The sequence below is a fragment of the Sceloporus occidentalis genome, unplaced genomic scaffold (assembly GCF_023333645.1).
Source record: "Sceloporus occidentalis isolate IW3139 unplaced genomic scaffold, rSceOcc1.0.p SCAF_2, whole genome shotgun sequence".
Taxonomy (NCBI): domain Eukaryota; kingdom Metazoa; phylum Chordata; class Lepidosauria; order Squamata; family Phrynosomatidae; genus Sceloporus; species Sceloporus occidentalis.
In genome coordinates this window covers 128,855,302-128,869,619 of record NW_028316982.1, presented here as the reverse complement: position 1 = coordinate 128,869,619, position 14,318 = coordinate 128,855,302, and the positions used below count along the sequence as shown (strand labels likewise).

General features: G+C 41.7%; 1 protein-coding gene across 4 annotated transcripts in view; it reads left to right on the top strand.

The window, feature by feature from the left end:
- The window catches only part of TACC3 (transforming acidic coiled-coil containing protein 3), a 29,109-nt gene extending 21,557 nt beyond the window's left edge, over positions 1 to 7,552 (top strand). For all 4 annotated transcript variants that reach the window (XM_089510955.1, XM_089510953.1, XM_089510956.1 and 1 more), the window contains 5 exons: positions 1,070 to 1,113; positions 2,234 to 2,394; positions 5,368 to 5,474; positions 5,579 to 5,699; positions 7,254 to 7,552. In XM_089510955.1, the coding sequence (XP_089367081.1) occupies positions 1,070 to 1,113; positions 2,234 to 2,394; positions 5,368 to 5,474; positions 5,579 to 5,699; positions 7,254 to 7,319 (499 nt within the window). In that variant the 3' untranslated portion in view covers positions 7,320 to 7,552. The remainder of the gene's footprint in view (positions 1 to 1,069; positions 1,114 to 2,233; positions 2,395 to 5,367; positions 5,475 to 5,578; positions 5,700 to 7,253) is intronic.
- The last annotated feature ends 6,766 nt before the right edge of the window (positions 7,553 to 14,318 follow it).

The following is a 14,318-nucleotide window of genomic DNA, read 5'->3' as shown; positions in this document are numbered from 1 at the left end:
TAAGGATGCATTGTGTTCCAAGAGAGCATATGGGGGGTGGGGGGAGATTTCCTCCTTGGTTTGATAGGGTTAGTCACTATCAAGTTCTAGAGTTCAAGTTCCTGTTGCCACCAGCCCCTCCTATTTCTTGCCCCGTGTTGGTCAGGTGTTTTAGTGTTGTTGATTTTTTTTGGGGGGGGGGAAGGCAGCATGGACGTAGGCAGGATTTTGGGAAAGGGGGGGTCCAGACTGCCACCATTATAATGGGGCTTGGGTGTAGCAGTGCAGCAGCACGCACCATTCATTTTATCTAATGGAAGAGGGGGTCCAGACTCCCCCCCCCCCCCCCCCCCCGAGCTACGTCCCTTGATGCAGGTTTCTTCCCAAACTCCTCTCCTTCATGCTTGTTCACTTCAGTCTTTTTCCTTTTCTCTCTCCTGGATATGCTCTATCCACCAGAATCTTTTAAAAAACTAGAAAAAAGAGAACACAGGCAAGGTGTCAGAGAAGAGTTGTCCACCATCAGGGAAGTAAATGCTGATGGCCCCGTAACACAATAAAGTTACCTTGGGGTCCACCAATGTGCCTCCCATGGAATCATAAAAGCCTCCTTGCAGTGGTGTAAAATGGGTTCACTTTATGGTGCAGAACAGCAGCATCATGGAAAATGGTTTTTTTAAAACGAGCATAAAATGAGGACTCGCCGACAAGACAAGACAAGAAGTGCATGAGGCAAACATTCTATGTCAGCTCATTGTCTGATGTGTCATTAGTGGTTTTAAATGTGTACTGTGTATATGAAAATGTATTTTCTTCTTGGGAAAGCATTTTCCCTCACTTGCCTAAAGCCTATTCAAAAATTGAAAGTGTATATTCTCTGCACATTGGGAAAGTCCAGAAATTCATTTAACCCCTTTCCCCAGAAACATATGGTAGATGGAGTAAAGATATTCTGAGTGTTCTTACTTCAGATAGATATTGCCCATGTTTTGCACTCACTGATACAAGAACTGGTATCTTTTCACTGTTGTAAAATCTTATTAATTTTCTGGCCATGTGTTTGAAAATAAGATATTTCCTTTTCATTTAGAAAAATTGTTGCAGAGTTTGAAGGAACCATTACACAAGTGATGGGTAAGTGCAGATACATAACATCTTTTTTTTCCCCAAGACTTTGGTGTTTGGGTTGCAAGAAAGATGTGTTATATGTTGCTAATGCACATAATGGCATTTATATTCAGCTTCTTAAATTTGAGCATACAATTCTACTTTATACAGATTCAGATACTTCACCCTGTGCTGATGTTGCTAGGTAGCACCAGTTTTCTAAGTCATATAGACAACATTCATAGCTTTGATATCTGAGATTCTTCAACTAGAGGTGAGGTGGAGTTAGTTCTTTCTGCCTGCAAAGCTTATATTTAATCATAGAAGTGTGATTGTTAAGTGCAGGTAGAGGACAGTGCCAGAGAAAGCAAAAATTAGCTACCGATTGACCATGTTGGCCCATTAAATCTGATGTGTATGAATTTGGTTTTAACTACCTACAAACCCTTATTTGGCTCTTCTGCATGGCCAGATGCTTGAATTAAGATATTTTAGCCTTGTTTACTGTCTAGGACAGGGAGTAGGTGTCTGTGACCCACCTATGGATGGGGAGCTGCAAGACCATAGGGCACGCTTTTTGGGTCTGATTAGAGTTGAGTTTAACATGTTCACCATACCACCCTAGACAAAGATGGATTTATTTCGGATTTGTGTAGTCAAAGACAGGTGATTGGTTGTCATTTATGATTTTGGGAGTTAGTGGGGCCTGGCGGCTGAAGTATTTCAGATAACTTGAATGAAGCAAGAGCTGCATCATGAACTACGATGTTTCCTAATATGAACCATTCTGTGGGATACTTGAAAATGTCTTTCTTGACTTTGTTGGGAACTACCTTCCATGGGATGATTGTTTTGACTAAAACCTTTGGATATATCACCAAGCATTTGTCTTCTTAGGGATAACATGATAGTGCTGCTACTCTGATTCTACTGCTCTGGCTGTCTCCTGTTGTCTTCTGAGGTTTGTAGTCCAGTGAGTCCTGAGAATTCTAAATGCCTCTCCTAAACTGCAAATCCCAGAAAGCAACAGGAGGAAGCCAGAGCAGTCAAAATGGAATAACAGCACTATAAGAGTGTAGTGCAGTAATCTAGTGTCTCATAGGAATGAACACAAAGTGAGTCACTTAAAACAAATTTGTTTCCATAGAGGAGTCCCAGATTCAAAAGGAACTTGCAAAACAAGAATTACAGAAAGTACTTGATGAAAAACAACAAGCTATTTCTGATTTGAGTTCCATGGAAAAATCTTTCTCAGAACTCTTCAAGAGATTTGAAAAACAGAAAGAGGCAATAGAAGGATTTCAGAGGGTAAGTATTTCTAATTGTACCATACTTAGCCAACTGGAGGTCTCTGGCTCATTAAGCATCACTAGCTGTGCTCCTTTCTTCATCATACCATCTTTTCTGTCTGAAGCAAACTTCATAGTACAGTGGGCCCACTGTATGGGTAGGGTAGCCATCACCAGATTGGAGCTCCTGCAGATCACCCTGCCCCACATTGGTCAGTAACAGTGGAACCACATAGTGACAGTGGAAAATGTAACCATGTTACAGTGAGAGCAGTGATTCTTGAACTGGTCAGAAGTACGTGGTGTCTCTAAGCAGTCAAGAGCTAGCACATTGTGAGGGCAACTGAGATGGTGGTATGCAGTCTAATTCTCTTTCCAAAAAGTAGTAGTAGACCACAAGCTAAACAGTCAACAGTGTGATGCAGCATCTGAAAAAAGTATGATACTAGGTAAAGTCAAAGGCTTTCATGGTCGGCATCCATAGTTTCTTGTGAGTTTTTCAGGCTATGTGGCCATGTTCTAGCAGAGTTTCTTCCTGAGATTTTGCCAGCATCTGTGGCTGGCATCTTCTCTGAAGATGCCAGCCACAGATGCTGGCGAAACATCAGAAAGAAACTCTGCTAGAACATGGCCACATAGCATGAAAAACCCCCAAGAAACTGTGATACTAGGCTTCATCAATAGGAGTGTAGTGTCTAGACCAGTGATGGAGAACCTTTTACAGACCGAGTGCCCAAACTGCAATCCGGACCCCACTTATTTATTGCAAAGTGCCACGTCCCTCTGGCTTTCTAGTAAGAAACTCTGGCAAACTCTGTGCTAGGGTGATAGCATGTGTACCCACAGAGAGGGCTCTGAGTGCCACCTCTGGCACAAGTGCCATAGGTTCGCCATCACTGGTCTAGACTGAGGAAGAAGTAGTATCACTGTATTCTGCTTAGGTCAGACCTCACCTGGAATATTGTGTTCAGTTCTGGCATCACAATTTAAGAGGGATATAGATAAGCTGGAGTGTGTCCAAAGGAGAGAGATCAAAATGGTGAAAGGTCTGGAAACCATGCCCTATGAGGAGTTGTTTAGGGTACTGGGTATGTTGACACTGGGGAAGAGATACTTAAGGGGTGACATGATAGGCATGTTTAAATATTTGAAGGTTGTCATATTGAAGATGAAGCAAGCTTGTTTTCTCCTGCTTTAGGGAGTAGGGCTGCATTAGCACTGCAGCAATAATGCAGCTTGATACCACTTTAACTGCCATGACTCAGTGCTATGGAATTCTGGAATTTGTAGTTTGTTGTGGTACCAGAGCTCTCTTGACAAAAAGCCAAATATCTCACAAAACTACAAATCCCAGAATTGCATGGTATTGAACCATGGCAGTAAAAATGGTGTCAAATTGCATTATTTCTATAGTACGGATGCAGCCTAGGACACAGAGCAATGGATTGTTACTACTGTGAGTCCTTGCCATCCACAGGCTAGCCATTTGTGAATTTGAGCATCCATGAACAGCAAGTCCCATTGTCCTCAATGGCAGTACATGCACACTGGTGCATTAGCTTTGTAGGGACAGTGGGATTTGAGAGGCTGCCGGTTTTCTTATCCATTGGGAGGGGGTGTCTGGAACGGATCCTCCACAGTTATGAAGATCCAGTTGTACAGGAAAAGAGATTCCACCTAAACATTTGGAAGTACTTCCTAACAACCTCCTGACAATAAGAGCTGTTTGACAATAGAATATGCTGACACAGAGTGCGGTGGAGTTTCCTTTTTTGAAGATTTTTAAACAGGCTAGATGGCCATCTGTTAGAGGTGCTTTGATTGTGAGTTCCTGCATGGCAGGAGGTTGGACTGGATGGCCTTCCATTTCTGTGATTCTAAGGGGGGGGGGTTGCATTGTATATTATTTAAAAGTAGCAATATTGGCCATTTTTGTGGTCTCCATTCCCACTACGCTTTACCAAAAAGGTAAATGAGTGACAATAAGCCTTTTAAACAGGTTACAAGTTGCACTGGTTAACATGGATATTTTTTCTAAATAAAAATAAAAATTTAGAACTGAATTTCCAACCACCTCCATTTTCTTGGTGTTTTTTGGTAACCCTTATATCATCCCAGTAGGCCTCAGGCAGAAAACGGACCCTGTGATCCCCCCCCCCCCCCAGTTGTCCATCCCAGTCTTTAAAAAGGCATACGAAGCATCAGTCTTCCCACTTGCTTGTCAGTTGAAAAAAGGAATCATTGCTTGTTTGCATTTTTATGTCCTAGTTCACATATTCCCTGAAACATTACAGCATCTGACCATTTTTCCAGCAATGGAGGAGGAAACATCCTGTCATGGGTTGAGCCCCTTCATTGCTCCAGTAGGTAGGAAATAGGCTTTGAGGGAGCCATTACTAGGGGGGGGCAACCTGCACGATCTGTCTTGTCTAGTTCCTGCCTATGTAACATAGTCTTAAGTTGTTCTTTACTGAGACTAAGTAGAGCTTAAGTAGTTTAGCTTTTTTTAAAGTGTTAATATTTTATATTATTTAGGAGCAAGTCAGAAAAAGACTTATAAACTTTGTTTTCTGAGATGTATTAGACAAGATGTCCCACTTTTGCTAGTAAACATTAAGATGACAACTTTTTACTTTAAAACATGTTTTCCTTGCTGTACAACTAAACCACTATCGTACCTAACAGGGCTGTGGAGTTTGTTTGCTAAACATTTACCTTCAACTCCTACATAAATGGCAAATGTATGTTAATCGCTAATAACAAATCTACTGTAGAAAATGCTAGCAACAGCCAGTTTATCACTACCACATGAATCATCAGACTACTTAGATTGATAGAACATAAAATATATTTATTTAACCTATGAAATGTTATATTCATCATGTATTGTTATAATATAGATTTTTATTTTGAAGATAAAGTCAGTACATTTCTACCAACTCTGACTTTACTGCCCTGAGTGCTAAACCAAAATTATGTTTTCATTTTCTAGAATGAAGAGGCTCTGAAGAAATGTGTTGAAGATTACCTTGCAAGAATTAAAAAGGAAGAGCAGAGATACCAAGCACTAAAGGCTCATGCAGAAGAAAAACTGTGCCAGTGAGTAAAATGTTGTAAGGATTTGTATTTAAAGTTACAGTGCTTTAAAGTAGGCTATCATTGTTCTTTACAAACTAACATAACTGAATGCCTGTTTATTTTAGAGCCAATGAAGAGATTGCCCAAGTAAGAAGTAAAGCTCAAACAGATGTAGTGGCACTTCAAGCCACTTTACGCAAAGAACAAATGAGAATCCAGTCACTAGAGAGAAGCATTGAGCAAAAGGTCAGTCTTAGTTTCTCTGTGGATCGAATATTCTAAGTGTTCCAGTTTTCTAAGCAGAGGTCTTGGAGCTGCCTTCCAAAGGCTTTGCTGTGTACAAGTTAAATCTATACTTGCTGAGCACATCTGAAATCAGGATTGCCTGAGGAATTGCTAGACCCACATTACATGACAAAGGCGCTGCTGACTCATTCCTATTAAGCTCAGAGAGAACTTAATCAAGTGTTCTGTAATTGGAATGTGAGTGGCATAATGGAAAACTGGTATTCCAGAAAGAAAGTTCCTTTGGGCAGGAAGTGAAGTCCCCTGTTTTTCCATATAAGGATGTTGCTGCCATTCAGCTTTATATAGAAAATCACTTGGGCAGTGTGGGTAAAGAAAAGCTTCTACTTGCCATTGGGAGCCCTAGCTTCTGCTGGGTCTTTGAAATGCATACCCATTCTATCCATAAATGTGTGTGCTCATAGTGACTTGAAATTCACAGGGTTTTCCTTTGTTTTCCACTCCTGCCCTTTACTGTTTAAAATGAAGTCGATTTTGCATAGACTAGATACAGTGATGACGAACCTTCTGAGGTCCACTTGCCGGGGGTGGGGCTTCTGCCTCCCAGGGAGAGAGCTGCGTGCCAGGGCAGGGCCTCCAGAGGCGGGACTTCTCTGAGAGACAGCTAGAAGCCGGGGAAAATTGGCAGGGAGGGGCGATGGGCGCACACCTTTGCTCCTCCTCCTGCTGCCCTTCCCCTGGCCTCCAGCTGTCTCCTCTCCCCTGGAAGGACTCCTCAGGTCTGGCAAAGCCCCTCAGGGAGGAGGAGGAGTCCGCCCTCCCTCTCCTTCCCGGGCCTTTCTTCACCTTGAAAGGACTCAGAGTCACAAGTCCATTCAGGGTGAAGAGAGGCAAGGTGGGAGAAAGAGGTCTTGGCACACACCCAGTCCTCTTCTTCCCGGACCTTCCCTCTCCCCCAAAGGGCTCTCTGGAGAAAAGGGAAGGGAAGGAGAGGACTGGGCATGTGCCCAGACCTCTTCTTCCCACACCTTCCCTCTCCACCAAAGGGTCCCTAGAGCTCTTTGGGGAAAAGGGAAGGCAAGCAGGGAAGGAGAGGACTGAGCATGCGGCCCATCCCTCTTCCCCTAACGCCTTTCCCTGCCCCAGTGCCTCCAGCAGCTCCTCCTCCCCTTGCCCTTTTCCCAGTCTCCAACTGTCTCGGAGATGCCAGGAGACAGCTGGGAGGAAGAGCCAGAGGCACATGCCTCTGGCTCCTTCTCCCGAGTGCCATTTTCTGGCTTCCCGCTATCTCAGTGGGAGGCCCGAAAATGTCAGAGAGAAGGCAGAATGGACACATGTGTGCCTCTTCCTCTTTCTCCCTCTCCCCATGCCTGGCAAAATGGTGTCACGTGCCACCTGTGGCACGCGTGCCATAGGTTCACCATCACAGAATATTTTACTAATTTGTAAATTGATAACCTAGAATATTTGTGGTCTTCTTAGAATATGTATGCAACTTTTTGTATAACACTTTATGCAACATTCCCCCCCCCCCTCCTTTTGTTTCTTTGACAGGCAAAGGAAAACGATGAACTCACAAAAATCTGTGATGATCTGATTTCTAAGATGGAAAAAATGTGATAAACCTGAATCATCCCACTTTCCCGTCGCAGTTCTTACTTCAAATCTTGGGATAGTTAATGATGAAAGATAATTGCCAGTCTTCATTTGCACTAGTTTAGTCTTACTGTTTTTCTGTGAAAACTTGTATATTCTCTGTTATTATTTACAAAAAGCAATTGGAGGCCTGGCACATGCCTGCCTGTCATTATTTCTGTAAATAAAATAAAGCTATTGGTGCACTTTGTTTTTAAGCTTGCAGTTTTTTTATTGTCCTATAAGTCATCAAACAATGAGTATTCAGGGGGCTTCTTTATTTGTAGGCTAGATTTTTTGCACTGCTTCCTGGTAGATTTATATTATTATTATTATTATTATTATTATTTATATAGCACTGTACATACAATCTTTTTAATGAGACGGTTCCCTGTCCTCAGGCTTACAATCTAAAAAAAAAACGACACAAAAGGAGAAGGGAATGGTGGTGGGGAAGGGCATCAGGTCCAGCAGTTCTTCTCTCCCTCTGAGGCCTGGACCAAGGCAGATGAACTGGAGGGAGGGCTCTGCTTCTTAGTCCAGGCCAGGCCCGATGGAGGTGGGCCTGCTGTTTCACTCCCTCCCAGGCCTGATGGTGTCAGATGCCATGGAGGGGGGTGGCTCTTCTTCTTGAGGGTAGGTTGGGGGCTTGCTGTGATTTTCCCAGGACACATTGGAGGTCCACAATTCCATTCTTCACCCCCACCTTAAAAAAGGGGGGGGGGAAGAGAAATTGCCCCAAATGCCTCTGAATGCCCTCCAGCGGGCATGGGAAGTATTTTCCCCCCCAAATTCTTGGCTTGTTTGGCCCATTTAGACACAGAGTGGGCCTTTTAAAAAGCAAACCAAAAGAAAAAGTCACTTCTGTGGGGTGATTTAAGTTTCTTAAGGTTTCAACCTTTGTAAAGTAAACAAAAATATTTAGATATCAAAAATGTCAAAGCCAAGTCTGTTAGGGTCTAGTTTTAAATCTATGCAGTTCAGTTGAAATCTTTTCGAGCGAATGGCTGTTAGTCCCAAAGGGAGAGTAGTGTAAATCACATGGTTAGTTTGAATGAGAGAGAGAGAGAGAGAGGAGTTTGCATGTAGGAAATCGCTGCCTATCTAAGGGGGGAAAGAGAATGTAAAAATCTTCCAACAATGTCTTGTTCCTGTTTTTTCAGAAACAGCTCTGCTATCATAAAATAGGAACATGGTAGAATAGACCTGCAGGGCATTTGAGTCCAAATCATTTAAAACAAAACAAAACTTTGTAATGTATAGGCCACAACAATAACACAAGTGCTTCATACTGCCTAGTGTGATATTTTTAGATTTTTTTTTCTATAGAAAAACTCAGGTCACATAAGCAGTTTGGTGCTGATTTAACTGTCATGGTTACATTCTATGGAATTATGGGATTTATAGTTTGTTGTGTCACCAGAGCTCTGACAGAAGGCTAAATACTTCTCAAAACTACAAATCTCAGAATTCCATAGCATTGAGCCATGGCAGTTAAAGCAGTGTCAAATGCAATATTTCATCAGTGCAGATGCAGCCTTGAAATACTTTTAAATGCATAGGGGAAATGAAGCAATCATTTAATTTAAGTGAAGTTCTTAACCTGAATTCTAGTTTGCTAATGTTTAGAAAGCAGGTGAAAAATGAAATAGGAACCCTTGGCTTACTGCGTATTATATAGGTCTTGCTGAATATTCTGGAGGATCTTTCCAAAACCATTTTGATTTGCAGTTTTTTGCGATCATTAAAATAAACAAGCTTATAAAAAAGGTTTCCTCTTCCCCTAAGCAAATTGTGCTCCAATTGCTTTCCAGACTGTCTGAAGTTGTTGCTTTAGAAATATTGAGGCATCTATTTCTTTTCACCTCTGAACGATAAATTGAGCTCATTCCAAATATTAATAGTCTCTGCTTTTGCTTAAAATGCTTTCATGCTTTACTAAGTCTTTAAACTAGAATATTATATTCTGGAAGCATTACAGGTATAACTCGGTTAACAAAATAAATATGTTCCTGGGCATTATTTCTTTAACAGAACATTTGGTCTCAGAGGTAGAGATGACATAGAAATAACGGGGATAATTCCCTGGACCTCAAAAGTGTAGAATAGCTGAACATGTTTTGGCAAGCAGTTTATCCAGAACTAACAATGACTGTGTGAAATGAAACAGTCAAGCTTATCTAGTAGCTGGTGAGGCAGGCTTATCTGCTTTCTCCATTTTTCTTTGTTTTGCTGTTCACATATGCCCAATAAGGGATTGCAGACATGGGTGCTGTTTATCTTACCCATTCATCTTATACTGAGAGAGGGGCACACAGCTATAATAGGCTACGTTAGAGCAGAATTCCATTCTTTCCCGCTCAAGCTTTATTACATTATTTATTGCAGATACTGTATACTGCTGTAACCTGAAACGGAAAGTCTGTTTCTCTAGTCCTCCTTTACCACTTGCACAGTGTCAATGGTGCTAAAATGACTTCTAGCTACACAAAAGAAGAAGAGAAAATGGACGGGGGGAGGGGTGTGGGGGATAAAAAGACTTTGTAAAAAGGAGCTGCTTTGACAGAAGCCTTGTCAACTGATTATTCCTGTATATTAGTACTAAGCAGAAAACTTTGCTTTAACTTTTCAGTCCCTAGTATATCTCCAGAAGGTGTCCATCTTCCCTTACATAGATGACTGGCTCTTGGTCTCCAGCTCCTGCCCTGGATTTTATCACAATCTCCACGTTACCATGTCTCTGATCCATGATCTGAATCTTCTAATGAACCTGAAGAAGTCAAAGTTACATCCAGTCCAAGGGATTCAATACACTGGGGCTGTGCTGGACTCTCAGTTGGGCAGAGCCTACCTGCCTCTCAACAGAGCACATCAGAGCATGTTCCATTCTCAGACTATACGGGCAAAAGACATTCAGGTTCTTCGGTGGATGATTACTTCAACAATGGCAAGAATCCCTTTTCCCAGCTTCAAAATGTGACCTCTCCAAGGCCTAATTTCCTCTGTGTTTGTCCTAGGATTGAACAATTTTCTCCTATCTGTTTTCCCAGATTGCTGTTCGCTGATCCCTACTCTAGTTGATATCTCCATTGTTCTCCAGTCCAAATCCCCAAAAAGTTGTAACAATGGATGTGTCCACCCGTGGCTGGGGAGACCACATGGAACCCATCTCTATTAAAGGATCTCTTGGTATCCTCAAGAGAAAAGGCAACACATCAGTTTTCTGGAACTACTCACAGTGGCCAAAGCCTTCAGAGCCTTTGAGTCTTTTTGTTCTAATGTCAAAATTCAGCATATTCTGCCATAACTGGGTATTGCAATGTTTTAGTTAGGTAGACGAATGATAGGAAGTGTAGTAGCTGTAGAGATATCTGGTGGTGTTTCAAAGGGACCATTGCTACCTGGTGCAGAAATGTGCAGATTCGTGGAGGAGGAATTTGTGAAAAAAACAGAGTTGGCTGGTGGGAAACAGAAAGTAGACGTGAGATGAGAACTGTATTGGGACTGGGTGAAACAATGGGATATGGAAGAGAGGGTGGGTATGTTTTAATTAGTTAATGAATTAATATGAAGCCTGTAAAGTTTATGGACAGGGTAATGTTAATGTTAGGCTAATGCTAGGGGATGAAGGCACTTCTGTCTTCAGATGTCCTACTCTTAACATATCTTAACATATAAAGTTTTTCTGGAATGAAGTTTTGCTGTCTGCAACACTGAACTCCTGTGGGGGGGGGGGAGTTCCTGATACCTAAACACCATATTCATACCACAACAGACAACATGTCAGCGGCCTTTTATTTGAACAAGCAGGGAGGTGCCTTCTTGATCTCATCATCAAATTCTGGGATTGATGCAACCTGAGGGACAGCACTCCAGGGTGACATCCTCAGCATGTTCCAGATTCAGTCCCATGAGTGGAGGTTTCTACCTCAAGTCCTTCATGAAGTATTCCACTGTTGGGTCTGCTTGCCAGTAAGGACCAACCAGTAATGCCCTCACTACTACTCCCAAGGATTTTCCTGGGCAGGTGTGCTAGGTGACATGTTTCTTTCCATTGGAATGGTCCTCTCCTCTATGCCTTCCCTCCCTTTCCTACTCATCATCTTGGTCTTGGTAAAGCTCAAGGATTACATCATGGACTGCATTCTAGTTACACCTTAGTCACCTGGTCAACAGTAGTTCCCAATGATACTGCATCTGTCCTGTTGTTGCTCCTGTTGGCTTCTAAGAATCTGGAAGAATAGTGTAGGATAAGGAGTCTTGGAGATATTATTATTATTATTATTATTATTATTATTATTATTATTAACCTTTATTTATGAAGCACTGTAAATTTACACAGCGCTGTACATGCAATCTTTTTAGTTAGACGGTTCCCTGCCCTCAGGCTTACAATCTAAAAAGACATGACACAGAAGGAGAAGGGAGTGGTGACGGGAAAGGGTAAGAGGTCCAGCAGTTCCTCTCAACCTCCGAGGCCTGGACCAAGGCAGATGGACAGGAGGGAGGGCTTGGCTTCAAAATGGAAGGTTAATCATTATTCAGGGAAAATACATACTCACAAGTAGGATAATACATATACAGTACATAGCAATACAGGAAATGGATAGATAAACAGTCAACAACAGAACATCAGATAGTAAGCGACAATTATGCGATGCCTGGGAAGGCTTCTCTGAACAGGATGGTTTTCAACTCCGTTTTGAAGCTGGTTAAAGAAGTGATGACTCTTGCTTGTGGAGGAAGAAGGTTCCAGGAGTGAGGGGCAGCAAGTGAAAAGGGGCGAATCCGGGATGGGGCAGAGGAAATCCTGGGCTGGGACAGGAACCCTTGACTACCAGAACGGAGGGCCCTGGTGGGAAGGTGAGGAGAAAGAAGGTCTGATAAGTAAGGAGGGGCCAGTCCATGGAGGGCTTTGAATATCTCATCCACAGGGTCTCTGTGAGTAAAAATCAACTTGAGGGTGGTTAGCAACTGAGTAGAAAGATAGGGGATGCGGTGGCTCAAGTGGTTAAAACGCTGACTGATTGGCAGGTTGGTAGTTCGAGGTTCAGCTACCATGTGATGGGATAAGCTCCCATCACTAGTCCGAGCTTCTGCCGACCTAGCAATTCGAAATCACGCAAATGCAAGGAAATAGGTACCACTTCAGCGGGCAGTTCTTAGACCATCGGTCAACTCTCTGGGGATGGAAAAAAATCATCAGTTGTGCCTGTTAGAAAGCTGAACACTGATACATTAACATATATTCTCTTCACTGAGCCTGCAGCAGCCATCTTCCAGCTGCAGAGGTACATACAATGGCCAGTTTACCAGATTAGATTTTTGGACTTTTTGTGTCTTCTCTCCTAAAACCCTCAGTTTTGCACATATTTATGTATAATAGAGTACTGAAGAAATAGAATGGTCATGCCATTTATTTGCCACTTTTATAACATTATTTCATGGTTCTAATAAACAGTATACACATCTGATTTTTGGTTTTACTTAAGGAGCACACAGCTTGTTTTACAATAACTAGACTTTTATTTCATTAGTAACCAGCAGGTGACACTGTTACCATATGTTATTTTGAATCCTGGTGATATAAAAGATTGGTAGCCCTTGTCTTTTGCTGCACCAGCATTTGGCTAAAATACTTACAGAGCAGGGCTCAGCCGATGAGCAACATGCCATTGTCAAATTAAATTTGCCTGGCTTTTGGTAGAGTTGGTGGTTCCTAATTTAAGAGTTCCATGACTTTATGATAGTAGCTGTTTGCCTTTCACCTCCTCACTTCTCCATCCAACTTTCTCTCCTATTCCTGTCTTGTCCCAAAGCAGTCAGAAGAATAACAAATCTTGTAGCAGTATGGGCTCAGGGCAAGCTTCTTCTCATTCATGATTATTCAAGAGATTTTATCCTGCCCTTTTCTGATTTTATACAGAAACCAAAACAACAAAACCTGCAGAACTGTAGACTAGTGTCCTCATGTGATCTTCATGAGAATGTAGTAAAGGAGGAGAGGGTAAGGAAGAAAGTTTTAAAATCAATGTATGTATGGTCTCACCATATCTGGTGAAAGCCAAAGTATGTCTAGCTTCTTAAGCCAGTTAAATAATACTCATACTGCATATTCAATAAGAATAGTTTAATTTCATGAGGTTTTCAGGAGCAAAGGAGAAAAGAAATCAAACATTACACGAATGGGTTGAACTCACAACGTTCTAGAGCCAGCACATGCTAGAAAAGGCGGGTGTGTGCTACTTTCCTGTCAAATGTCACAGAAATATAATTTGACAACATGGGCTGAAAGTAGCTGTGTTCTAATGAAATTTGATTTACAGTAAATCACTTGGTGAGTTTGACTATGAAAAAATGGCACTCAAATACTCATATTTACAGATACTTTGCTAATAAATAATTGCATACTCGTTATGACAGGCTAAAATCCACTTTTATTAGGACCAAGGGAAACCAAATATGCACAGAATTATATGCACATTTTTATATATGTTTTTGGAAAACATGATAACATAGTAGAACAATCTGGAACCAAATGAACCAAATGTTTTATATTTCCATTCCTAGATTATTTTGCCACCAGAACCTCTTTTAATTTTATTGTCAGTAAAGGAATAGTACTATGCAAGAGAAAAGTGCACATCAGACATACCTCCCAAATTGTTAAAGAAATAATCAACGCAAGGCCAAAACTCAATTCAAATGCAAGATTTTTTCATTTATATACATTAAGCATATAATGACGATTTACTAGGAAATCAGGTCTGGTGCTAATTTTCAGCAACTAGAATAAAAGAATCATAAAATCATAGAGTTAGAAGAGACCACAAGGGCCATCCAGTCCAACCCCCTGCCATGAAGGAAATCTCAGTCAAAGCAACCCTGACAGATTGTCATCCAGTCTCTGTTTAAAGACCTCCAAAGAAGGAGACTCCACCACTCTGCAAGGGAGTATGTTTCACTCATGAACAGCTCTTATTG